General features: G+C 44.0%; 1 protein-coding gene across 1 annotated transcript in view; it reads right to left on the reverse strand.

Annotated features, from left to right (window-relative positions):
- Positions 1 to 27,584, reverse strand: part of tsnare1 (T-SNARE Domain Containing 1) — a 169,776-nt gene that overhangs the window by 95,458 nt on the left and 46,734 nt on the right. Inside the window, exons 3-4 of the mRNA XM_079504227.1 lie at positions 3,932 to 4,009; positions 3,448 to 3,517 (exon numbers count right to left, since the gene is read on the reverse strand). Of these exons, the coding sequence (XP_079360353.1) occupies positions 3,448 to 3,517; positions 3,932 to 4,009 (148 nt within the window). The remainder of the gene's footprint in view (positions 1 to 3,447; positions 3,518 to 3,931; positions 4,010 to 27,584) is intronic.

Genomic DNA, 27,584 nt, shown 5'->3' on the forward strand with positions numbered 1-27,584 from the left:
TATCTCAGTCTTACTCTTAGTTAATGGATGTCTCGCCATGGTACATTTTTCAGCAACAAATGTTGGCATATTTGGCATGTTGGCTTTATGAATAATATATTTCATAGCCCATTAGCTTTGTGATTAAAAAGAAATCGGCATGTGAAATTAACTGAGTTTTCTGGCAGTCCATGTCACAGTGCATCTGTACGTTAGGGTTATTGAACCACTGCTAATCTGACTAGATGACTCACAATTTTGCTCCTCATCAAAACAGTGTATTTAATTATTTCAAACCCATGGGCGTTACAAATGAGACTAATAGAGTGCGAATGGTTATAGAATAGAATCTTTAGAAAGAGTTCTGGAAGTCTCCAGATGGAGATAATGATCATTTGGACCAGAAAGAAAGAAAACGATAAATGGAGGTTTTTAACCAGTTCACAGTCAAACAAATGAGACTAATAGAGTGCGAATGGTTATAGAATAGAATCTTTCGAAAGAGTTATGGAAGTCACGCCCTACCAACAGTCCTTAAGACATGCGAATCCCTTGACTCCTTCAAAACCGCTCTCAAAGGGCACCTACGGACGGCCGCAATTCGAAACTGGCCCCCGTAAAATCTGAATCCCCCCCTCACCGCCCTCCCCCCCCTTTTTTCCCTCACTGTATATGTTTCTTTTCCCTTTTTACCTCCATTATGATGAATTCCTGTTCTGTTCTTTGTCTATATAGAAGTGTCTATTTGTACGTCTCTAAATGTTTTGATGAATTGAACATGGTGGACCCTCTTGTAAACAAGTGTAATGCTTAATTGGGTCGTCCACTCACAGTTAACAGCCTTTGTATTGAGTTTGTGCTCGAAATGTACTGTAATTCTGCAAACTGTTAATAAAAAACCAGATGGAGATAATGATCATTTGGACGCGGGGAAAGAAAGAAAACGATAAATGGAGGTTTTTAACCAGTTCACAGTCAAATTCTCAGTGTTAATTCATCCATTTGTAACCCTGAGAATGCACAAAAGTAACAAAATGGACACATTAACATTCGTACAATCTTGGAGTTAAACTAACTGAGCATATTCCTCGAGTTTGGCAGATTGTTCCCGTGGATGTTCACTTCCTGCCGCAGCTTCCCTCCTGCTCGCCAGCGCCATGCCGTTTGGGGGGAGGGGGGGGGCCCTGCCAGCAGAAGGCGCGCCGTATGGCATGGGGAGCCCTCTTGAGGTGACACGCAGGCGTCTCAGTCTGCTATAGGGGTGCTCTTCTCTCCAAACATGGCCACGTTGTGTCCTCTGGCGGGTTACGGACGCGAGCTTCACAGAATGCCTAATGCGCTAACAAAGACAATGACACTCAGAGGGTGCCCGGCGAACTAATCCACTTTAGACTTTTGCCGCGTGCATTTCCACGATTACTGTGGGGGAGGACGAGGGGGTGCGTATGGGGCGGGTCAAATTCTATTAACCGTGAGATTTTCTGAAGTTTTTCAGAAAAATAGGACGGCATGCATATGGCGGGTTAACTTCACAGACGGTATTTACTTTCATTTTAGAAAGTGCACCTTGCATTTCTTTGCCACTGAGTGCTCTCCATGGATGTTTTTATTTTTATTTTTTTTACCTGTGTGTTTTACCTGAGATAAACACTCAATATGTCCGTTAGTTTCGGTTGTTTTGGGTGTTTACTGCAATAATTCGATAAAGTAGCATTCCTCCGCCCCTGGATATGCCTCTGTAATCTATAAGATTAATGGGATGTGGAGGCTAGGGTAAAGGGAGCATAAGTTAAGACTCCGGTGTTTGCTGTGGCGAACAAGGTGCCTGCTGGGAGGTTTGACCTCCGGGAGTTTGGAGGCTACTGAGAAAACTCGGAGTAATAGAATCACAGCTGGAGGCCCGTAGAAGGGCAGGAAGGTGAGGAACAGAGAGGATGAGAGACAGGCACAGATGAAGAGAGAGATGGAGGAGCGGGGGGGGGGGGGGGCAGAAAGGAGAGAGACAGAGGGTAAGAGAAAGACAGTGAAGAGTGACTATAAGACAATGACGTGAAGAGCAGGGGTGGACAAAGTACTCAACCCAAAGTATGCATCCAGTGCTCGATGTACAACGTGAGCTTGTAGATCTATACTATTTTCACCTTCACATTGTAATTAGGGCTTAGGTGATTAATGCATATACCATACTGTACTTTATCCCCTTCCTAGAAATGTAGCGGCGACTGGCGTTATAGGTATAATATTTGACCTTTGAAATGTAGTGGAGTATAAGACTTAAAGGGGCATTCCACTCATTTTCAACATTTTACTATGTCATTAATATACCTTAGAGCTGTTGTGTGAAAATAATAAAAAACGTCCCCACATTCTGTGTTTCCTAGAACTGGAGATCTGAAAAAAATCATTAACATGGTGAAACACATCTTGATGATGTCATCAAGATGCGTTTCACCATGTTAATCATCAAGATGCGTTTCACCATGTTAATGATTTTTTTCATACTTACAGTTCTAGGAAACACAGAATGGGGGGACTTTTTATTATTTCCACACAGCAGCTCTAAGGTATATTAATGACATAGTAAAATGTTGAAAATGAGTGGAATGCCCCTTTAAAAGGACTTAAACCTGGCATCTAAAAAATACGTTCTCAAATGTTTTCATGTCAAGGACCTGATAATTAATATGTATTTGGCCACGCGGACCCCATCTGACATGTGTTTTGCGGCAGGGACCCCCATAAGATTGTTGTCGCGAGACTTGCAACGGCAGGTCGCACTTACTATGCAAACGTGCAGTAATGCTGTAACGCCAACGCTCAAGCCGGTCACATCACGCTCTTCATGTAATGCTGCACACACACATACTGCATACCTCTGAACAACCACTGAGGTTTTCATTCTGTGGTTCCCGGTTCGTCCAACTTGCCGTTATTCGGGGGAGGTCATAAAGGATTTATCTCCGCGGCTCTGAAAAGTGCTTATTTTCCCTTTGTTCCATCGCCTTCTTTTCATATCGATTATTCTTTTTTTAGTTGAGCCGCCAGCAATTACCAAATTCCGCACAGATGACAAAGCGGCCAATCTGCGATGATTGCATCTGTTTAAAATGCATTGCATCCCACTGTGTGAGGCTGGCATGTCATCAATTCTATCGAACCGCTCTTTATGATCGCCTTGGAAACTTACTGACACCTCAGACACTGGGCTGGCTGCTTTATTTTTCAACTTTCTGTTCATCAATATTGATGCGGGGCGGCGGCCTGTAATATATATGGCGCATCTGGCCCGCTCAGGCCGAAAGCAAATGAGTTCCCACGTGATGCTTTTGTGTTATTTAATGGCTGCTAGTGTCTTGACAGATTGCTCCCTTCAAGGCAGTGACTAGAGCCTGTGTGTGTGTGTGTGTGTGTGTGTGTGTGTGTGTGTGTGTGTGTGTGTGTGTGTGTGTGTGTGTGTGTGTGACTTACAGACTCTCTCGTAGCTCTGCAGTATCTCTGGATGTTCCCAGTGATTGTAAATTCTTCTCCAACGTGACAACTAGAGAACCACATGACATATAATGAGCGCTATACTAAAGTGAAAAATAACACATGCATGAAACATAAAACACGTAAGTACTTGCACACACACACACACACACACACACACACACACACACACACACACACACACACACACACACACACACACACACACACACACACACACACACTCTGTTTAGTGTGCTATCACGCCCCTCACAGCCAGAAAGCACAGCAAAAATGCAGAACCTGCCTTTAGGCTAGTAGTGGTTAAGATGTTTGGTTTTAGTGTCCCTTTCCGTGCGAGAAACCAGGTTCAAATCCAGGGCATTACAAATGCATATACATGCAATGCACATACACAGAGACAAAATGTCTCTCTCACTCTCTCTCTCTCTCTTTCTCTCTCTCTCTCTCTCTCATATCTTACCATTGGCATTGATCTGGAAGATATTGGAGGAGGTCTCCTGAAACACATCTTGCAGTTCTGAGGGGCTCACCTGGGTGGCTGGGAGACAAACGACATGGACAGCACAACATTACCTGCCGTGTCACCTCCCAGTGGAACATGATGGAACAGTATTACTATTCACACAGCGGTACTGTTAACATTAAGAGTATTCACACAGCTGTTAACATGATAGAACAGTATTCACACAGCTGTTAACATGATAGAACAGTATTCACACAGCTGTTAACATGATAGAACAGTATTCACACAGCTGTTAACATGATAGAACAGTATTCACACACCGCTGTTAACATGATAGAACAGTATTCACACAGCTGTTAACATGATAGAACAGTATTCACACAGCTGTTAACATGATAGAACAGTATTCACACAGCTGTTAATATGATAGAACAGTATTCACACACCGCTGTTAACATGATAGAACAGTATTCACACAGCTGTTAACCACTTGCAACACTAGCATTCCAATTCTGGTGGAAATATTGGGTGAAACGAACCGATCTACAAGCAAATTGTGAGCTTGTAGATTGGCTATTTTCAGCAATGAAATTTTGTGTAGGGGGGGAAAAAAGAGCAGAAAGTCTTGAGGGTTTATTAGCATGATGGAACAGTATTAACAAAGCCGTTAACATGATAGAACAGTATTCACACAGCTGTTAACATGATAGAACAGTATTCACACAGCTGTTAACATGATAGAACAGTATTCACACAGCTGTTAACATGATAGAACAGTATTCACACACCGCTGTTAACATGATAGAACAGTATTCACACAGCTGTTAACACGATAGAACAGTATTCACACAGCTGTTAACATGATAGAACAGTATTCACACAGCTGTTAATATGATAGAACAGTATTCACAGTACAACTGTTAACATGATAGAACAGTATTCACACAGCTGTTAATATGATAGAACAGTATTCACACAGCTGTTAACATGATAGAACAGTATTCACACAGCTGTTAACATGATAGAACAGTATTCACACAGCTGTTAATATGATAGAACAGTATTCACACACCGCTGTTAACATGATAGAACAGTATTCACACAGCTGTTAATATGATAGAACAGTATTCACACACCGCTGTTAACATGATAGAACAGTATTCACACAGCTGTTAACATGATAGAACAGTATTCACACAGCTGTTAACATGATAGAACAGTATTCACAGTACAACTGTTAACATGATAGAACAGTATTCACACAGCTGTTAACATGATAGAAGAGTATTCACACAGCTGTTAACATGATAGAACAGTATTCACACACCGCTGTTAACATGATAGAACAGTATTCACACAGCTGTTAACATGATAGAACAGTATTCACACAGCTGTTAACCACTTGCAACACTAGCATTCCAATTCTGGTGGAAATATTGGGTGAAACGAACCGATCTACAAGCAAATTGTGAGCTTGTAGATTGGCTATTTTCAGCAATGAAATTTTGTGTAGGGGGGGAAAAAAGAGCAGAAAGTCTTGAGGGTTTATTAGCATGATGGAACAGTATTAACAAAGCCGTTAACCTAACCATAATTAGTAGCAGAACTGTAAACTATTACTACTACTCCTCTTCATCATCATCATCATCATCATCATCATCATCATAACAACCATCTTATTATAATCTTTCATTAAATTGTCATTATAAAATAATTGTCAACAATAATCCCAAACTTTATTGGCATGCAGTAGCACTGTTCACATGAATTTGCTTCACCGTATAAAGCAGCACAGAGACATAATCGTAACAATAAAAGAAAACCTGCATACATAACATAAAATCACAATGATCAATTGCCGGGAAATTACTGCCTCTGTCACAACCTGTGAGAGTGCCGGGCGTAAGCTGGCGTCTAACTGCCAGCGGTCACGGTACAGCGAACAGGGGAAATAGAATGGCGCCAAGCCATGGTGCTGGGAGCGAACAGCGGTAAGTCGTAAGTCCCTCTGATGAGTTATGTGGGCTGGGACATTTTCCCCCATCAAAAGAAGAAAGAAAAAAAAACATGTCACCGCCATTGACAAGAACAAGGAGGGGGGTTAATGGCACAGCGCCATTAGAGCAGGATGAGATCAACGCCATGCATTGCATGAGCCCTGACACACCAGGACCTTAGAGTATATATGAATAGAGACGGCACCCGAGTTCTCCTCCCATCCACTTGCATTAAGTTGCTCAAAAGCGCATGAGGCGATTTCACTGTGCATTCTGGGTAGGAACAGAGTGCATTCTGGGATGGATTGGGCCCAAACGCATGAACGCGCTGCCGCTGACTATCATTGCAGGCATTCAGCGTTCAGCCCACTGTACTCTCCTGACACACCAGGACCCACTTTACTCTCCTGACTCACCAGGACCCACTTTACTCTCCTGACTCACCAGGACCCACTTTACTCTCCTGACTCACCAGGACCCACTTTACTCTCCTGACACACCAGGACCCACTTTACTCTCCTGACACACCAGGACCCACTTTACTCTCCTGACACACCAGGACCCACTTTACTCTCCTGACTCACCAGGACCCACTTTACTCTCCTGACACACCAGGACCCACTTTACTCTCCTGACTCACCAGGACCCACTTTACTCTCCTGACTCACCAGGACCCACTTTACTCTCCTGATTCACCAGGACCCACCTTACTCTCCTGATTCACCAGGACCCACTTTACTCTCCTGATTCACCAGGACCCACTTTACTCTCCTGACTCACCAGGACCCACTTTACTCTCCTGATTCACCAGGACCCACTTTACTCTCCTGATTCACCAGGACCCACTTTACTCTCCTGATTCACCAGGACCCACTTTACTCTCCTGATTCACCAGGACCCACTTTACTCTCCTGATTCACCAGGACCCACTTTACTCTCCTGATTCACCAGGACCCACTTTACTCTCCTGATTCACCAGGACCCACTTCACTCTCCTGATTCACCAGGACCCACTTTACTCTCCTGACACACCAGGACCCACTGTACTCTCCTGACACACCAGGACCCACTGTACTCTCCTGACACACCAGGACCCACTGTACTCTCCTGTGACACACCAGGACCCACTTTACTCTCCTGACACACCAGGACCCACTGTACTCTCCTGACACACCAGGACCCACTGTACTCTCCTGACACACCAGGACCCACTTTACTCTCCTGACACACCAGGACCCACTTTACTCTCCTGACACACCAGGACCCACTGTACTCTCCTGACACACCAGGACCCACTGTACTCTCCTGTGACACACCAGTACCCACCTTACTCTCCTGACACACCAGGACCCACTTTACTCTCCTGACACACCATAGAGTATAAAGAAGGATAGAGACTGAACTGGCGCGAAGCTCCGCCCTGACACACCAGGACCCACTGTACTCTCCTGACACACCAGGACCCACTGTACTCTCCTGTGACACACCAGTACCCACCTTACTCTCCTGACACACCAGGACCCACTTTACTCTCCTGACACACCATAGAGTATAAAGAAGGATAGAGACTGAACTGACGCGAAGCTCCGCCCTGACACACCAGGACCCACTGTACTCTCCTGACACACCAGGACCCACTTTACTCTCCTGACACACCAGGACCCACTTTACTCCCCTGACACACCAGGACCCACTGTACTCTCCTGACACACCAGGACCCACCTTACTCTCCTGACACACCAGGACCCACTTTACTCTCCTGACACACCAGAGTATAAAGAAGGATAGAGACTGAACTGGCGCGAAGCTCCGCCCCCCCCCCCCCCCCCCCCCCCCCCCCACCCGGAAGGAAGGACCGTCTCAGAAAGTCTACTTCCGCATTGGCCAACCAAAATTTGGTTGGCAAATGCAGAAGTGCAACCGAGCGCTCAATGTTAAAGCCCAGCTGCATGGGGTTTCCTCGCCATAAATCCACGGGTCCGTCTGCAGTCCTTCCTCTTACCACTAGGGCCCAGTGCTTCAACGTTGGAGCGCCTCACTGGCCCCTTGTGACACCAGGACCCACTTTACTCTCCTGATTCACCAGGACCCACTTTACTCTCCTGATTCACCAGGACCCACTTTACTCTCCAGATTCACGAGGACCCACTTTACTCTCCTGATTCACCAGGACCCACTTTACTCTCGTCACCAGTGATGGGGGAAAGTATATTTTCAATAGCCGAAATGTATATAGGTTTGAAGTGGTTAATGTATGTTTTGAAATAATAATCACAATCTACAAAGTGGTAACTAAAGTTTTCAAATAATTGTAATGGAGTAAATTACGGCATTTGACTCTGAGATGCAGTGGAGGAGAAGTAAAAGTGCAGAAAACTGCAAGTAATACTCAAGTAAAAAGAAATACTCAAGTAAAAAGAAAAAGAAAATTGTAGGCCGCCTACTTAACACTTTCAGCGCCCCTTGGTGTTCATGTGAAATTACCGCAGGCAGCCAGGCAATATCTGTGAATTCGCGCCAACTACTTCCGGCCCACACAGCCCAATACAGCAAGAGGAGGAGCAAAAGGTTTTACGAGCAGCAGCCGACATGTCTTAGTTTTCACCACAAGCGGCTTGCACAATGGCTTGCACAATGCGAACAGAAATCACTATTTACATCTGAACGTCGAGCGGATTGGACTAAAACAACAACTTTGGAGTATTTTTCGGAGAAAACAAGCAGCAAAGAAACGACAATGAGTGGATGATTATGGGAGGCGTGCGCATTGGTCGTCATGATGGGAAGAACGTAGGCGCTGTCTAGCAGCCAGGGCAGCACGAAAGGTTAGTGTTGAGCTTCGGCTGCTTGGAATTGATATAAACCTTACAACCCCAAGTGTGAACATTTTCTGTTTCACAAAACATATAAACTAAAATAGAAAAATAGCCAATGTACAAGCCCACAATGCCTGGCTTATAGCTCTTTTGTCTGTAGTATGACGAAGTGCGTAGGGCCTAACCCGAACAAAACAGAGAAAGTTCAAATATGGAGATGAGAAATTTCCAGACAGCAACATTCTCGATCTTACACTGGCCTTACAGAATTTACAGAAAGTTATGTTTTTAATACAGCTCTTGGGATAGTAATGGTAAATGTATTAATAGCAGAAAACAACAAGCCCACAGTGGTCATGCTGTGAGCTTGTAGATCGGCTATGTTTGGCTCGCGACACCGCCATACGACAACGCATAACACAGGCTTTATTCACCAACTGGAGAGAAAATTAAACAGGTGGACGGGTGCTTAGCAGTCTAGTGATTCAGGTTGAGGAGTGGAACAAACATAGACAGAGAGGAAATAAACTATAGGGCTCCATCTTGCGCCACGCCTTACCCCTTATCCCTAAACGTATGTGCCATTTTTTACTATTTTAAAACATTTAAAAATAGTTAAACTAGCCAATCTACATAGACACGTTGTTAGCTTGTAGATCGGCTATTTGTACTATTTTAAAATGTTTTAAAATAGTAAAAAATGGCAAATACGTTCAGGGATAAGGGGTAAGGGGTAGCGCAAGATATAGAGCTATAGGGCTGAGAAAGAGAGCTCTAGACATAAACACAAAGAACTATCAAAGATACGGACAAGAACGTATCAGAAGACGTGTCAAAGAAGGACACATACGCTGCAGACACATACTGGAAGAGAAAGCAAATCCACTTCAACGTCTGGCCTCTACTCTATATGTAAAGTGTCTTGATTCAACTTCTTAAAGGTATATTCAGTGATTTAACTTAATTCAAATATCACTTATTTTTTCTTATTTTTTGGATAATCCTCCCTACTATAAAGTGTGCTGACCATATAAGGAGTTCCTCCCTGTCCCCAGTGAGCCCCTGGGGTCAAAAAACCCTAGTTTCGGTTTGGGCTTTGGGTGGCAAAGCCTTCATCCAATCAGGATGAGAGGGGCCTTCCTCCAATCATGATCGAGTGGGGCGGGCATTGGTGCACGTGCTGTTGGTCTGTTGTACTTCCCCCACTGTAGAGTGTGTGCATGTGCACATCTTGTTACCGGGTGGACCGGGTTTTTTTCCAAATCACTGAATGCTCCTTTAATCCTACTAGAAAATTGAATACTATCTGTCTGCATCCATATTCTCCTCAATGGGTTGGCCACTCGATCTACAATATTGGACATGGGCATTGAGCATTGGCATAGGCCAGGTCTGTCCAAACCCCGAAGGTCGCCATACCTGTCAGATGGCGGGTTGTAAGGTTTATATCAATTCCAAGCAGCCGAAGCTCAACACTAACCTTTCGTGCTGCCTTGGCTGCTAGACAGTGCCTACGTTCTTCCCATCATGACGATCAATGCGCGCGCCTCCCATAAGGATCCACTCATTGTCGTTTCTTTGCTGCTATTCAAATATTAAAACACCTAAGGGCCAACTACATCTCCTCGACTGTCATAATGTGCCTTTGGACTATAACAAAGTCCCTTACATTAGCATCTAATTTAAACGATTGTATGTAAATATCATCAATATTTAATATTAATGGTATTTTGTTAGGTGTGCTGTGAACAAAACACAAAAATAACTCTGGCCTTTTTGCAGCCTTATTTCACATTACCAAATGTAGCCAGACGTGCAAGGTAAAAAAATGAAATCAAATAGCCTTTTTTTTGACCCCTTCAGAATGAGACAACAAGGAATCCTGACAAATTATACTCTGGGAAATGCCCAGGTTAATAAAAATCACACCCGTGTGAAGTGAGTGGTGCCAGACCCACAGGAATGCACCCAGGGTGCCGGCCCGATTCCGGCGAGCCGGCCCGCGTCCGAAACGGTTGAGAAATGACAGCGTTACCGTGTGGGGGTCCCTCTACTGTACCATCTACTGTACTGTACTGTACTGTCACTGTACTGACCTACAGGAACGCACCCAGGGTGCCGGCCCGATTCCGGCGAGCCGGCCCGCGTCCGAAACGGTTGAGAAATGACAGCGTTACCGTGTGGGGGTCCCTCTACTGTACCATCTACTGTACTGTACTGTACTGTACTGTACTGTACTGTACTGTACTGTACTGACCTACAGGAACACACCCAGGGTGCCGGCCCGATTCCGGCGAGCCGCCCCGAGTCCGAAACGGTTGAGAAATGACAGAGTTACCGTGTGGGGGTCCCTCTACTGTACCCTCTACTGTACTGTACTGTACTGTACTGTACTGTACTGTACTGTACTGTACTGTACTGTACTGTACTGTACTGTACTGTCACTGTACTGTACTGGCACACCCAAAATCACCATATATACAGTTAATATGTGCGTGTGTGTTTGTGTGTGTGTTAGGTTGCGCACAGGTGGTGAAAAACAACCATGCTGTTTTCGTGCTCAGACGCACCCAGCCACCCACCCAGCCACCCAGCCACCCACCCACACACATGGTTGTGTGTGGGTGCACCACTCAAAAAAACGTGTGGGGTAAATACAATTGAATTCAGGTATGAAGCCGAGGGCCGTATAACATTTGTCCCTGGGCCACATTTGGCCCACGGGCCGCATTTTGGACACCCCTGGCATAGGCAGAGCCTGACAAAGCAGATTTTTTCTTCCCCTATTTAATCCGTTTATTAGTATTTCTGGCAAGTATGCATGTAGTTGGGGCGCCAGGCTATGGGATCTATAGACAGAGAATCATGCCGTGGGTTTAATTGGTTGTTATTTGGTTGTCAGGGAGACACCGCAACCAATCAGCAGACAGACTCTGCATGTAACATTTCACCAAGAAACACATCCCGATTCAGCTCAGTGAGGATCGGCACTGCAACCTGTTCCTGCATGAGACACTTAGGCTGTGGCCGTGTGGCCACAAGTGGTAAATAGCTATTACTACTCAAGTACTTCCGTTCTCCCCGCTCGCAGATCTCCATTGTATAAGAGAAAGGCCAATGCTGCAGTAGCCTCGGAAACCCAAACGTTTTTATTTCCAGGGAGAAAAAAAAAGTCTGGGTCCGAGTCCACTTCAATTCGGCATAGAGTAGCACAAACATCTCTCACTCTCTGCTGATTTCTGATCGTCTGCACCTTTGTTAAATTGACACACACACGCACACATGTACACACACACTCCTCTCTCTCTCTCTGTCGCTCTAAGTAATTAGTCTCATGTCGCGCAGCTGCGCATAGTTTCTCCCGGCGGATCCTGCCGGGAGCTGCCTATGCCATAAAAAGCATAGGTGAGTTCCAGGCTAATGCTGCAGTAATACTTCTGTAATACTTTGACAGGTTGTAACACCACACAAACAGAATCCGTCCCTATGATGAACAGGTATACAGGCTTTAGTTCCGACATACTATTGGTCCAGACTAACGCATGTCAGGGACGGGTGATTTCCTTATGTCGGACCTTTGGTGTGTCGGATATGCGTGCGCATATCATGATGAACCATGACTCTATCTCCCTATGTCACACACACACACACACACACACACAGATGGCTCGCCTCCTATAGAGCCATGTCGTAAAAAAGGGAATGGCGATTATGTTGCATTGCGCCACGTCTTTGTTATCTGACGTACAACTAAGTACATGCAGTAATTGTTTAGATGTCTCATTTTGCCGTATGGACATAGATCCAGACGGACATTAAGGCCGAACAAGCATGACGCCAACAGTCTGAGGGAGCCATATGACGAGCTGAAATGGATATTCATGATGTGGGTAGAGTGCCTCGTGACAAATCTCCCCCGTAATAATGTGATTGCAAGCAGTCAAAGGTGTGCTGTAGCAGCTATAGTGGTACATTCAGAGACGGGTCATTTTTCAACTGAACGACCTTTAGTGCCTTGTTTTAATATCGCCATCCTCTCACCTTTTTACACATGCTCTGCTCACCTCGTTCTTTCACTGTGATTGATGAATCGTCGGAATTCACACAAGTCTACAATGACTTGGCGGTTGCGTAAATGTGGGACTGGTTGGGTGCCTGCGCTCGTGTGTGTGTGTGTGTGTGTGTGTGTGTGTGTGTGTGTGTGTGTGTGTGTGCGTGTGCGTGTGCGTGGGTGTGTGTGTCTGTGTGTCTGTGTGTCTGTGTGTCTGTCTGTCTGTCTGTCTGTGCGTGCGTGCGTGCGTGCGTGCGTGCGTGCGTGCGTGCGTGCGTGCGTTCGGTGGACGACCAGTGCTAACTTAAAGGAGCACTTCCGCCATTTTCAACAGTATCTTCATTATCTACTCACTCGGGGTCTCACTGGTGGGCTGTGGACAATTCAGAAAACTGCCCAATGAATAAATTCCAATTCCAATAATAGAAACTACAACCTTTCCCTTTGTGGAAAGTTAACACACTGAAATACCGTAGAAGACATTGTTCTTGCATAAATAGTGGCCTGTTCAGTGCTGTATATGTAGCCTGGCTAATAAGCCAGACTCAAATCACACTGTCGTGTGGTATTTGAGTCTGGAGATGCTGTGTATGGATCTTGTTTCCCGGGGGGCGGGTTCAAACATTTTCTCTTTGACGCAATTGGTCAGAGCTACTGTTAGTCAAAGGTCTCAAGCATTGAACGTCACTGTACCAAAGCCCGCCCATATTGCATACCGTGTCCCGATTGGCCACACCAGTTCTCTGGTGTAGGAAATGGGCGTACAATTGAGCCTCTCCAGACCGTAATCCACCGGCAGGCAATTTTATTTGCCAACGGCTGATTCGGTCTGGCTTATTAGCCAGGCTAGTATATGTGATCCTTCAGATCAGGACCCGCAAGGTGAGCAAGCTTTCCAATACGACAGCTACAGTATCACGTGTGGGCTTTACACCATTATTTTCATAAATGTTGGCTGTGTAAGATAATCAATCTTGGGAAATTGTGCACATAAAACAAGACAAGCATCTTTTATTAAGTGAGTTGTCAACACTGCACTGCGTGTGGAGTGCTGTTGAAACAGGGACGAATCCCCACATCACTCTCTCTCTGTATGACACATCACTGTCTGTCCTAATGTGCAGCACACATGAATATGCAAACAATTAAAGTACATCAATGTAATGAGTAAAGGCACATTAGTCCATGTGAAATGAGCTTGAGCTGTATGAATTCAACGCCATGCATCACTGGAAAATTATAATGTTTCAAGCTGTTATGCCACTTAATAATAATACTTTAGTTGAGTTGCAGCTGATGATGCTTAGCAAGTAACGAAGGTACTAAATATGATATAAAAGTGCTCTCCCACCTCTTCCATGAAAATAATATTCAATTTTGTAGGATATGTGTTTTCCTTTTTCTCTCAACGTAGGTGTTAGGTGCAAATTAGCCTCGGAAACCCAGACGTTTTTAGGTGCAAATGAACAATTCTTCCAGGTACTATAGTCCCTGTCACTGCTGACCCTTAATTACTGCCAATGCTTGGTCTTGACTTTGGGAGGATGTAGAGTTTGTAGACAACCACGCATGGAGTTGCCAGCCGCTTTCTTTCACCCGACAGTAAACAGTCAGTGTCACTGGGAGGGCGTAATGCATGCGGAGGAACACACTAAACCTCCCAGTTCAGCTCCCTGCTAAGCTGAATAGACCAACCTGCAGACAGAAATCACCCTCCCATTGTTCTCATTGGAACTTTACCCCCTTTGATTACATAAACATTTAAAGTGCCAGTTTGTTTTCTTATAGTAGGAGGATAATGAGAATAGTCAAGCTTAATTGGCCATGATCTTAGAAAGAGCTTCTGCCATGCACATGTGAACTAATCCAAATTAAAATAAATTAGCCGCTTAATCGGGATACTATTATCCCAGTTTTAAAAGCAAAAAGTGTTGTACATCTTATCTGGGTCCGTGAAAACAGACCTGCAAGAAGTAAGTTGTTATATGTTGGGGTGGCAGTGGCCCAGGGGTGGGGTGGCAGTGGCCCAGGGGTAGAGTGGCAGTGGCCCAGGGGTAGAGTGGCAGGTAGAGTGGCCGGATGGAAATGTGAGGTTCCCAGTTCGATCCTGGGTTCCTCCAGAGTGAGTGTCAAAGTGTCCTCCTTGAGCAAGACACTGAACCCTAATTGCTGCCGATGTGCAGGTTGGTGCCTTTGGTGTTTTGTTTTTTGAGAGGCTAGTCTAGCCCCTCATATGTCCAGCTTTGAGGGTGTGTATAAACACAAACATTATCCTAACACAAACATGAAATGCCATTGATAATGAATGGCCAGAATGAGATGATGTATGATGATGTGTACGATGATAAGAGCACCTCTCACTTCACACGGAAGTGATTTTTCTTTTTACTATCATTTAACATTGTACTGTATGTGTGCATGGAACATGCATGTGCCAGACTGCCAGTGCAGTGAAAGTAGACATGTGGCAGACGAAAGACATAATAGTCTAAATTGAAAGAAACATTGAGCAATCCGACACATAACAAGGACACATTGCACACAAGGTTCTATATCAGGGGTATTCAACTAGATTAGGTCGGGGGCCACAACTGTAGAATGATTGTGTGTGGAGGGCCGCACAGCGTGCGCGTGAAGCGCGATTTTTTTTGGATTCTACAAATGCATTTTGTGTTCAAACACAAAGATCTATGTAGGGTAGGCTAATACATGTGTGCACAGTATGAGCACAGGGTGATATATGTCTATACAAGTATATGCTATACCTTAGAATAGACCTATTTGACAGAACGAGCGTCAACGAGCACTAGCTGAAAATACAAACACACACACACTGCAGAATTTCTCTCCAAAAGCCCTTGAATATGATAGAATATAATTTAGGATGAATGTCATTATGATAATCTAGCACTTTATATATCGCACACATCATACCTGTAACTTTCTCTCTCTCTCTGTTTTTGTTTTTAAATTATTCCAAGGGCCACTAGGGGGCGCTCCGCCGGCCGCATTTGGCCCGTGGGCCGCCAGTTGAATATGGTTCTATATGGTTCTATATGGTTGCATGGTTGCGCTGCAATATCATTAGTGTAATATCTTTTTTGAGACAGAGTCTCAAGGTCTCAAGATAGTCAGTGAAAGTGATGTTCAAGTCAATATCAGCACCCGCAATCCTATTTATTTTCTAATATTCACCCCTCAGACATGTACAGTATGGACAGAAACACAACAATGTTTTCCTTCCCTTAGTCGTATGTCCAACCATTTTGTCCACAATAAGCCTGCCTCCAGCACAAAGGTGTTTTTTTCTCACCTTAAGCTCCAGGTATTCAAATGCAATGAATTCTGGGATATATAGGTCTAGCTAGAGATCACTGGGCAGTGGGCACAGAAGACTTTTGGTTACATTACACCTAAAACCAAAAGGGATTGGAAGTTGGAACTGATCTAGTTCCAGGCTGAGAACATGATGTATTGAACTAAAATAGAATAGTTTTGTTTGTGTTTTATATCCTTTTGAAATATCTAATATGAAATATATTGCTCATTTACATGCATTATCAATAAAAACATCAAACCATCAATCAATCAATCAATGAACCTTGCATAATGTATTGTTTTTTTTCATATATTTTCATACAGTAGGTTTATGATTCAACCGAGTTACAACAAACAAATATGTTTATCTTAATCGTAACCATGACCAAATATGCTTTTTAAAAATAAATACATCTAAATTGTTTATGAATTCAAGTGAACGTCTTATGACAGAAAGAAAGCAGCCTTGAGTAATACAAAGCTATGGTACACACGTGCACATCATATAAAGTCATTCCAACATTCGACCAAGCTGACTAATGTATGTAAACACCATCAAACACCGGTAACATAACCTTCAAAACCAGCCACAACATAACCATGGACGTACACACATGCACGCCTGTCATACTGTATGTTGTATTTCTATTTTTATAAATGGATGTTGTATTTTGTTAGTCAGATGTGTGTTTGAACTGAACTGATCTGTGTGTGAGTGTGAGTGTGAGTGTGAGTGTGAGTGTGAGTGTGTGTGTGTGTGTGTGTGTGTGTGTGTGTGTGTGTGTGTGTGTGTGTGTGTGTGTGTGCATCAGCAGGCACCACAGCATGTGTGCAAGAGAGGCAACGTGATGGATAATCAACCTGAATTTTCTCAAGGAAAATGCCGGGAGCAGCATCCTGTATGCTGCAAAAACAAACTGAGTCATAACTTCAGTAACGCCACTTCCTTCTGGTGCTGACGCGACCAAGTGCTTCACTTCTGAACCTCTTCAATCATTGCACCACTTGCATTCGGCTCAGCTCTCGCCTCAATTATCACATTAAACACCCACACCTGCTCTCTAAGCACTCTTGTGTCACATCAACACACTTCACATAGCACTCTGGCATAAACATGTAGACTTTCCTTCCATGCACGCCCGCCTCAGCACCCACTCTGCCTTTCCACTTCAAAACAGGACTAATATACTATGCACAACTTCAGAGAAAAACACTTTTTGCCTCAAAACTCGATCTTCACATGCCCCCCATTCGCCTCCCACATTCTCCTCCTCCTTTGCTCTCTTCTATATTCTGTCTCGCTGCTATGAAGTCAGAGGAGTGTATTTGACATAGCCATTATTCAGGTGTCTCCTGTGTCACCACAACTTTGTCTTGGACTCCTGCCCTGGCTCTCCGCCCTACAGACTGCCATACAGTCAGGTAGCAAGGCTAAAACAAGGGTGACATACCGGGAGCGACTGAAGACGGATGATGAAGAAAGCTGAGACGAGAAAATCACTTATATTTTCCTATTCCTAAGGTTAAATCCCAGCAAACTGCTTATAGATGCAATCAGACGGCTACCACAGGTTTTTCAGAACTGCTGAATAACCGATACAAAATGCCCCAATTTCTCCATCAGTAATGAGTGAGAATCCCTCGGCAGCACACCGGGGACGAATTAACATCTTGCCCCCGCCGAGACGCTTGTCGATAGCACAAATGCGCGTTCTGCAACATGTTCAATTATACTCTCAAATCAGAGAGGAACTTAATCAAGAGCTCCCATCTCATTATCCCTGAGGTCACCGTATGTCTTTCTGAGCTGAACGGAAAGGGAGAGGGTGGTGGTGAACAGCAGGTTCACAAAATATACAATTTAGGGACTCAGCAGTTAATGAAAAAAAAAAGAAAAGATATGTGGAGTTTTAGTGTCTCGGTTTGTGTTGGAGGAATGAACAGGCAGCTGAGGCAGTGTATAAACAGTTTGGTGACAGTTTTCACGCCTTTGAATACTGATGGGTGGCTCGATCGATGGATACAGGGCGCACAGCTCCTGAAAGAATCACACTGAATATACACTATATAGAAACCGGCTCTTTTCCGTTTAACAAATTTGCTAAACACGCACAAACCGTGCTATTTCTAGCAAGTCTCAAAGACACTGGACAGCAGAGTGAGAAAATCAACACATTCATACAAGATTCACCTTGAGTTGACTGAAGAGGGCTTTACACTACCCCTCCCTGCGCGCGCACACACACACACACACACACACACACACACACACACACACACACACACACACACACACACACACACACACACACACACACACACACACACACACACACACACACACACACACACACACACACACACACACACACACACACACACACACACACACACACCCCCCCCCCCCCCCTCTCTGTCTGGAGGCGTTCCGCTCTGTTTAGTGTGCTATCACGCCCCTCACAGCCAGAAAGCACAGCAAAAATGCAGAACCGCATTAAATCACTATCATGAAAAGCTCGCCCCAGTTTCTATGCACTTTGAATGCACCATGCTGTTCAGATACTACAATTTGTCAGGCATTTTTCTTTTCAGATGATTATTTCCCCACAATTTTCACTTATTCTGCTCAGTGTGAGGGGGAACATTTGCAAACAGTAAGTCAGCATTCCATACTTTCTCCATACAGTATGTCCCTATCTTGTACTGTACATTCTACAAGGATAATCACCTCCAATTACTGTTTGCATAAGGGAGATATTTTCTGAAGCAAACATTGGTTTCTGCTTTACACATGCAGTGTTGCCATGCCATCATGAGACTCAAATTACTTTCAAATGTGTAGGATACAACACTAAAAATATCAAGCTGCCCACATTACTTGGCATGATGCAGCATTGACGTAAATCATGACCTTTTCACATAAGTCAGATACCGACCGTAGGTATGACAAATGGAGTCATTACACGGAAGGTGTGCTCAGTAGAGCACATATCTCCACCAGGAGGCATGCCTTAATGATAATACTGATTTATGCAGTCAAATGTCTAGCCATGAAAGAGTAGCATGCCATGTGATTAGCACTTGTACATCATCTTCCTCCATATCTTTCTCAAACACTTTCATTGTCTGTCTCTATCTCTCGCTCCATCTTTCTTTCTGTATCAACCATGCAATGGCAATTTTTTTGGGGGAAAGGCCGCAAATTTAAAAAGGGACAATGGGGGATAATAAAGGATTGTGATAATAAAGGATTGTGATCAAATTATGTCTTAGGCATTTCTGATTATGAGAGAGAGAGAGGAAAGGCCATAGAGGGGATGGCATGCATGTTGTCATCACTACCTATAGGACAAACAAGTTAGTCAGTAAGATAATATAATTCTGTAATTCTGAGCAGATTTAAGACAGTCATTACAATTTCTGTTGACTTGTGTACAAGTAACAGTCAATCAAAGGTTGCAATTTGAAATGTAAGTGTGGGGTGTGAATCCTTCGCGAGAGTAAGTACACGTCTGTGTGTGGCACAACACTTATCCCACGTACAGGACGATTGCACTGTGATTATAAATTCCCAAAAATGACATAATTTGACAAATATTCCAGAATTGCCTGCTGTCAGCGTGACATGATACTAATCGGCATGTGAGATTTGTTTGCAGACACACGCCCGCATGCACGCACGCACGTGCAATCTCCCGATTTTTATTTTATTTTAAATCTGTGGCAGATTGGTCTGGTTTCCAGGCTACAAATGGTCTGTAACTCCAAGAGGGTTATAGGAAGAACCAAATATACCCCAATCTACACTATGCTCATTTAACTCTACCACAAATTGGAACAAAAGTACACATCTGAGAGTATAAAAATAGACCAAATGAGTTACAGACGCATAATGGTCCATTTGGACATCAGTTCAGAGCAACACATTGTGCATGCATATTTGTTAAGCAACCGGAGCAGGAGAGGGGACAACTTTTATTTATTTTTAATATGTGGATTATTGCGAACGCAGTGATTGCGAACGCAGTGAGCATTTACTATGAGACCCAGCAGATCATGTCTGTCTGTCTGTCTGTCTGTGTGTGTGTCACGCTGTAACACCACCCGCCCGCCACCAGAGGGCGCAGCTGTATCACACACAAAAACACACACACACACACACACACACACACACACACACACACACACACACACAACTTAACTTTAAAAAAAAACTTAACTTAAAAAAAACTTAACTTAAAAAAAAACTTAAAAAGAAAAAACATAAAAAAAAAAACTTAACTTAAAAAAACTTAACTTAAAAAAAAATAAAAAATAATAAAAAAAGAACTAAAAAAAAACCTTAAAAAAGTACGTAATTTATTCTAATTGTTGTTCTTGCAATTTACGAGCTGCGTTCGCTTCCCGCGTTCGCGCGTCTTACTTGTAATAAGAATATGTGTATGGTATAATGTATTACGAGCTGCCTGGCGTTCCACAGTGCTCTCTCCACTGGACCAGCACATGGCTGCTGTCCTGCAGGGCTCTCTCCACTGACAGCTGTTGGTGTCCAGGGGCTGACAGCGGACGCCCAGAACTTTATTTGGGGAAACGTATTGTGCATCCATTCATGAAACGATTTGCACCAGCAGGGAAAGTGCATCAAACCAAAGAGAAATGTACATTTAATCTCAAATTAAAATGGTATAAATTAGCGTATTCTCATCTGATCTTGAACAGAATGTGTCAATTTAAAAGGCACAAACATTAATGTTGCTGAGCTAGCTCAGAACACACTGCATGTCACTGCGAGTATAAGACAACATATAGTATTGTACGTATAATTGTTTGTGTATGATCTCTCGTTGTGACTCTTTGTATTCTATGTGGAGAGGTATGCACTTTCTCACGCTAAGTTCCTTTTAATGCATGTCGATCTTTGCCAAGGTTATTGCTCCTGAAAATGTATGCGTTCAAATTCATACGTAAGAGTAACCTGACTCTGTCAGATGGACAGAGTCCATTGTGACCTCAATACCGACCTCAATACCGACCCCATCTGGCGGAGTCAGGTTAACATAAGAGGGCATTGCTCCTTCAAATATACTCAGTTTGCTCAAGTTTTTCAGATAGCAGCCAATGTTTATCTTGCCGGTGAACATAGGCCACCAATGTCATGTTCTCATTCCATGTCTTATGAATAACCTCCAGTTGCTGTATATCATTTAATATTGTTAGAGACATAATGAACAGGATTTGTTGAATATTTTCAAACCTGTAGGCTCCATGAAACCAATTAACAGATTATGTAGGCCACTGTTAACACATTGTCTGCTAAAACCGTACAGTACTGTATATATGTGTTTATTAATAGCTATCTATGTTGTCTGCGATTGACGTATAATTAGAGTTAGACACACACACAAAGCATACATTTTGAACGAAGGCAGACAGTGATGTGTCTTTGGCCACTGACCGTGTTTTTTCTGTGCTCACTGCAATCGCTCCATTGCATCAGAGAAAGGGAAACTGCAAAAGCTGGCTCTGCTGTGGGAAACTAAAGCTGTGCGTGGTTGTAAACGCAGAGGTAAAGTCAGTGATGTATCACGGCCACTAGTGTTGCGCGGGCCGACCTGTAACCCGCAGGTCCCGCGGGTTAACCGCGGGGCGGGCTGGGCCGAGTCATGACATTTTCACTTTATTTGCGGGCCAGGTTGAGGCGGGTCAAATAATGTATACTGTGATTTTAACAAATGATTATTGTCGCCACGAGTCCTGGGATGAAATTTGCGCAGCCTACCAGATTGTTGTGTTGCTGTGCTGGTTGATATCTCCTCTCTCCAATTATTAATAACTATTAATCACCAAACAGCGCACAGCCGCACGTGCTCCCAACGCGCGTGCATGAGCACACCCCGCAGGCACGTAGCGGTAGCGCGGCCGCCGCCACACACAATTATCATTGTCAACTTTTCTCACCACAACGGACATTCTGTTAAACCTTTTTTTTACCTTTTCCCTGTGCGTCCTTGAACAGTGGTGAGTTGTGTTTCATGTCTACTTAAGTCATCAGTTAATGGTTGGACTCCATCTTGCCTCTTGTGTTCTGACTGAGTCTTAAGTTCTGACTCACTCCAGAGCGAGTGAAATATTTTATAACCACCAGCAGTCCCTTCCTTCAGCGTGTGTGTGTGACTGTGTGACTGTGTGTGTGTGTGTGTGTGTGTGTGTGTGTGTGTGTGTGTGTGTGTGTGTGTGTGTGTGTGTGTGTGTGTGTGTGTGACGTGTGTGTGTGTTTGTTTGCGCGCACGTGTGTGGAGTTTATAAGTGCAAGGAGGACAAGTTAGACAACGCAAACGTTTTCAAATAGTTTTTCTTAGGTCTTTAGTGGCGTTTTCTTTCAGCGTCTGTGCAGTGACAGTCCTGTTGTTATACTGTAGGCTGTCTGCGACGCACGGGTGAGTCTTTCTTCTCTCCCCTCAACCTCTCTGTCTCCTCTCAATCTGCCATGTCGCTACGTGTGTGACAAATGAATGGCATCGATGCGATGCGGTGGTCGGAACACCCGTGACTATGCGTGCTTGCCAGTGATATTATTAGCCTTTAAGACAGTTTAGATTAGAAGCACCTTTTTTGACAAATAAAAGCCGCGTTCAAAGACATATTTGACGTGCATTTAATGATGGCGGGTTGCGGGCCAGGTCGAGTTGTGAAAATGGATGTGGTGCTGCGGGGCGGGCTGAGCCGAGTCAGATTATTATCACATGCGTGACCTGCGGGTCATGAAAAACCCTGACCCGCGCAACACTAACGGCCACAACGCACAGGCCAAAACGGCACTTCAGCAGTCTATGACTTGGCCACCCGAACTGTGCACAAAGTTGTGCGCACACAACGTGTACAACGTCTCAATTGTATAGATAGATAGAGCACAAAAACTTTCTAGAACTAAATGATGAATCAAAACAATAGCCATAACTGTTATTAATAGCTATCTATGTTGTCTGCGATTGACGTATAATATACACATTTTATATCGCATTATATGGATCTGAAACGACACAACTTTTTGCCCTGAGCCGGTTGCTAGGCAACGCCCAGACCACCCCGGTATGCACGGAACGTGCTTGCGAATGGTAAATGGTACAAATGGTAAATGGTGCATTTATATAGCGCCTTTATCCAAGGCGCTTTACATAGATTGTGCATTACATTCACCCATTCACACACACATTCATACACCGATTGCAGCGGAAGCCATGCAAGGTACCAACCAGCACATCGGGAGCAATTTGGGGTTCAGTGTCTTGCCCAAGGACACTTCGACATGTAGACAGGAGGAGCCAGGATTCGAACCGCCGACCCATGGATCATTGGACGACCTGCTCTACCTCTTGAGCCACAGTCGCCCCTATGTGTATAATATACACATTTTATATCGCATTATATGGATCTGAAACGGCTTCTATATGGCTCTTTACTCGAAAACTACCCCGCTGTCCGTTGTGCTGATCCGAGGTTCGGATGTGATTTCTGAATTGTCATCGCATCGTGTTTGAAATATTTTCGTTTCTCGAGAAAGATAGCTAGTGTGAGCTAAAGCTAATGTAGCATTACACGAAGCAGGGATTGAACCCGGGACTCCCACTTGCCAGACCAACGCGCAACCTACCGTGCCAATAGGGCTGAGCCCGATTGGCAGGGCTATTGCGGGCTGGGTCTTGGCTGGGGGCTACAATCACCCCCCCGGTCTTTGAAGCGCATCCTCGCGCTTCAAAGACTGCCAACCAGTCGCTGTACAGCGTCTCGAAAGAGAAGACTGAAACATAGAGGGGTCTCTTTTCGGTGATTTCCTCTCTCAAGCCCATCATGCTGTAGTGGTGTGAAAACACATTTTGAGAAGAGGGATCCATAACAATGATCCGGGACCCTGCTGCAAGCGTGGGATCATTAACTAACCGTTAGATAGCCTGTGATTATTCAATTAACGTTAGGGGGTAAATGTGTTTGTAACTAATTGTTGCGTGTCAGGGGAGAGACAGGCAGAAAGGCATGGAAGTTGTTTCTCTGTGACTATTGTGTGTCCGAGTTAGACACACACACAAAGCATACATTTTGAACGAAGGCAGACAGTGATGTGTCTTTGGCCACTGACCGTGTTTTTTCCGTGCTCACTGCAATCGCTCCATTGCATCAGAGAAAGGGAAACTGCAAAAGCTGGCTCTGCTGTGGGAAACTAAAGCTGTGCGCGGTTGTAAACGCAGAGGTAAAGTCAGTGATGTATCAAGGCCACAACGCACAGGGGAAAACGGCACTTCAGCAGTCTATGACTTGGCCACCCGAACTAACTGTGCACAAAGTTGTGCACACACAACGTGTACAATTTCTCAATTGTATAGATAGATAGAGCACAAAAACCTTCTAGAACTAAAGGATGAATCAAAACAATAGCCATAACTGTTGTGGAATTTGGCAGAAACATGTTAAGCTGTAACAATTTACTTCAATTTAGAGCTCTGCCCAGCAGATACACTAGTACGTTTTGCATCCTGCTCAGCTGTAATTAGACCGAAATGAGTCAATACTTTCTGAGTAAGACAAAATAGGCAGCATGATTGTGTGGATTCTTAGATATTTTCAGAATTCCCCAATAGTGCATCAATTGCAGAGGTTTCCTCAAATGTTTTGTAGGAAAAAAAGCTACTTATTGGGAAATGCTGGGATATTAATTATTATGAATTATGAATTATTATTATCACTATCTTTGTTCTGCAGTGTACAACCCTGATAACCTTATAACCCTCATACAAAAATAACATCAGAAAGAAAGAAAGAAAAAAAGAAAAAATTTGAGTAGCCACATTTGCCAGGTGCATCCACTGCGTTCACACAATGGTGCGTGGCGGAGCTCCGTGGCTGGGGTGGGGAGCAAAGAACAAGAGTTCTAACTACGGTTGTATCAATTCTGGATGACTGCCAGAGGCACTGTTAAGGACTGCCCCAGGAAGATTGAAATAGAACTGACGTTTCCATTTAATTTTGCTTTCTCACAGTAAGGCATTCTGTATTAAAGTATTAATAACTTATTAGATGTTGTTCAATATGTGATCTTGTTGGGGGAGGTTTAAAATAGATTTTTTTTTCTTTTCTTTTTTTACACAAATTGCCTGTGAGGCAATGCTTGGCAGTGACTCAGTGAGGCAGAAAGCCTGTTAGCATAATGCTGTTTATATAAAATCCTGCTTATCCTGCATGTTTGCTTCAATTTAACTTGATGCATAGTTTATAGTGAAGGTTTAATGTTAAAGCTGCTATAAGCAATAATATGTCAAAATGTTAATGACCTTTTTATTTTTTATTTTTTTGGTATTCAGACAGCCAGCAATGGGTAGAACGCTCCCAAAAATAATGTAGTCTCTGTGACACATCTAGGGGCCGCAATCTGCATACAAAGATGTTCCTAGAAACTTTGTCATTGGTCGAAAAAAACCCGGTCGCAGAGACTAACCAATCAGGAAGCAGACAGGCAAATCGACCAATGACAAAGCTTCTAGGAAAATCTTTGAATGCAGAACAAATTAAAAATAAAAAGGTCATAAAAAAATGTACATAGTATTGCTTATAGCAGCTTTAAGGTCTAATGTGCAATAACTTGTAATGCAATTTGTTAAAATAGATTTTTATCAAATTGACATCAAACAAAGTATTGTTCAGAAACCAGTATCAAAGTCGAGTCGAGTCGATCAGTATCAAAAAACTCATACCCAGCACCTACACCTACCGTCAATTCCATACCGTCCAAACCACAAGCATTCATGTCTACCAGTATTGCATTACTGATGAACAAACTGAAAGAAAACTCCACCAGGCCAGGTCAGGTTGTGGCCTCCTGGTGGCGCCATAATAGGCCAATGTGAAAAGGGTGCCATTTGTTGTTATGCCTTTGATGGCAATTGGATGATTTGAGGCATTTTGTTCCAAAAATGTGTTTTGCAAAAATCCACCTGTTGGTGGCGCTATAACAGGCCAATGTGAAAAGGGTGGGATATATTCCTCAGCCTAGTAGGAAAGTGCGTGAAAGATTTCACGTAAATTGCACGCTGTGTTCATGATTTGAGGCTTTTTGTTCAAAACGGGCCAATCCTGCAAACTTTGAAAGCCAATGTTAGCCAATTAGGATGGAATATGAAATATCGGACAGATACGTCTTGAGCACATGAGAGATACTGTGAAACGATTTGCGTGATTTTTGGACAAAATCTGGAGGAGTAATAGCAAAAAATGTGGTTTACAAAAGTCGGCCTCCTGGTGGGGCTATAACAGGCCGTTCTGGAACATTTGGGGCAGAGGTTCATCATTGGCATCTAGGGAGTGTGTGTGTGCAAAGTTTGGCATCGACCAGGTTAACGGTGCCAGAGATTAGCTGGTAACTAACGGACGGACGGACACACAGACACACGGACGGACGGAGTGCAAAACATACTCTCTCCCCAAGCCAGTCGGCCTGGTGGAGACAATAACTGCAAATATAAAGGCAAAAAGCTATAGAACGAATGGATGCACCAGGGACGTATCCTCAGTGATGTATCCCAAGGTCATCAGGGTTTTGGGTCTCGCGAACACCATACCCCTCACTCGGGTGACCCAGCCGGGGTGATCAAGTCCCGACTTACGTCCCAGTAGCTACCCTCGATCAGACCCACTAGGGAAAGACCAGGGCCACACAATCTGTTGGATCCACTCCGGAACTACTCTGCCGAGACTGGGAGGTACAATTCTGGCATGTGGAGGGACTAGGCTCTGTGGGTTGACTCCTGTCCGGGCCCCTCCTACGTCTCACCAGGTCCACTCCTGCTCTCACCAGGAGTACCGCCAGGACCTGTGCGTTGCACCAGACTCCCAGCACCAGACACTTCATTCAGGAGTGGTGGTTTCTTGAGCCGCAATGGTTCTGCAGGCTCCACCTGGGCAACGGTGGTATACCGTATACTTATACTATACAAAATGGTGTTCCATGCAGTTAATTTGGCTATTACAAAACATTGGTAGATTCAGCCATCACTCCCTAGCAAAGTTCCTCGATACTTAAGAAAGTTAAGAGTGCATGCACAGAGATCTTATATTCTACAAAGACTGGTTTTATTTTACAGAAAAGGAAATTGTGTTTACATCAGGGGTCTTCAACAGGGGGTCTGGGACCCTTTAAGTTCCACAAGGGGTCTGCCAAATCTTTGTGTGATAGGATAGGAACTTATTTAGTCAAATTATCACCTAAAGTCATGTTCTTTCATTTGTCTGAAACTTTTAAGACATGAATAGATGCTTCCCTATTGTTCTAGCACAATAATCGTAATTCAATGTAACAAAAGGGGCTTTGTACTGACTAATCTCTGGTCAGACCCTTATCCAGGAATTCATTGCATTTGAATGACTGGAGGTCAAGGTGAGAAATGATTCCCCTTTGTTTGTGCTGGAGGCAAGCAATTATT

This window comes from Electrona antarctica (genome assembly GCF_951216825.1).
Source record: "Electrona antarctica genome assembly, chromosome: 6".
Taxonomy (NCBI): Eukaryota; Metazoa; Chordata; class Actinopteri; order Myctophiformes; family Myctophidae; genus Electrona; species Electrona antarctica.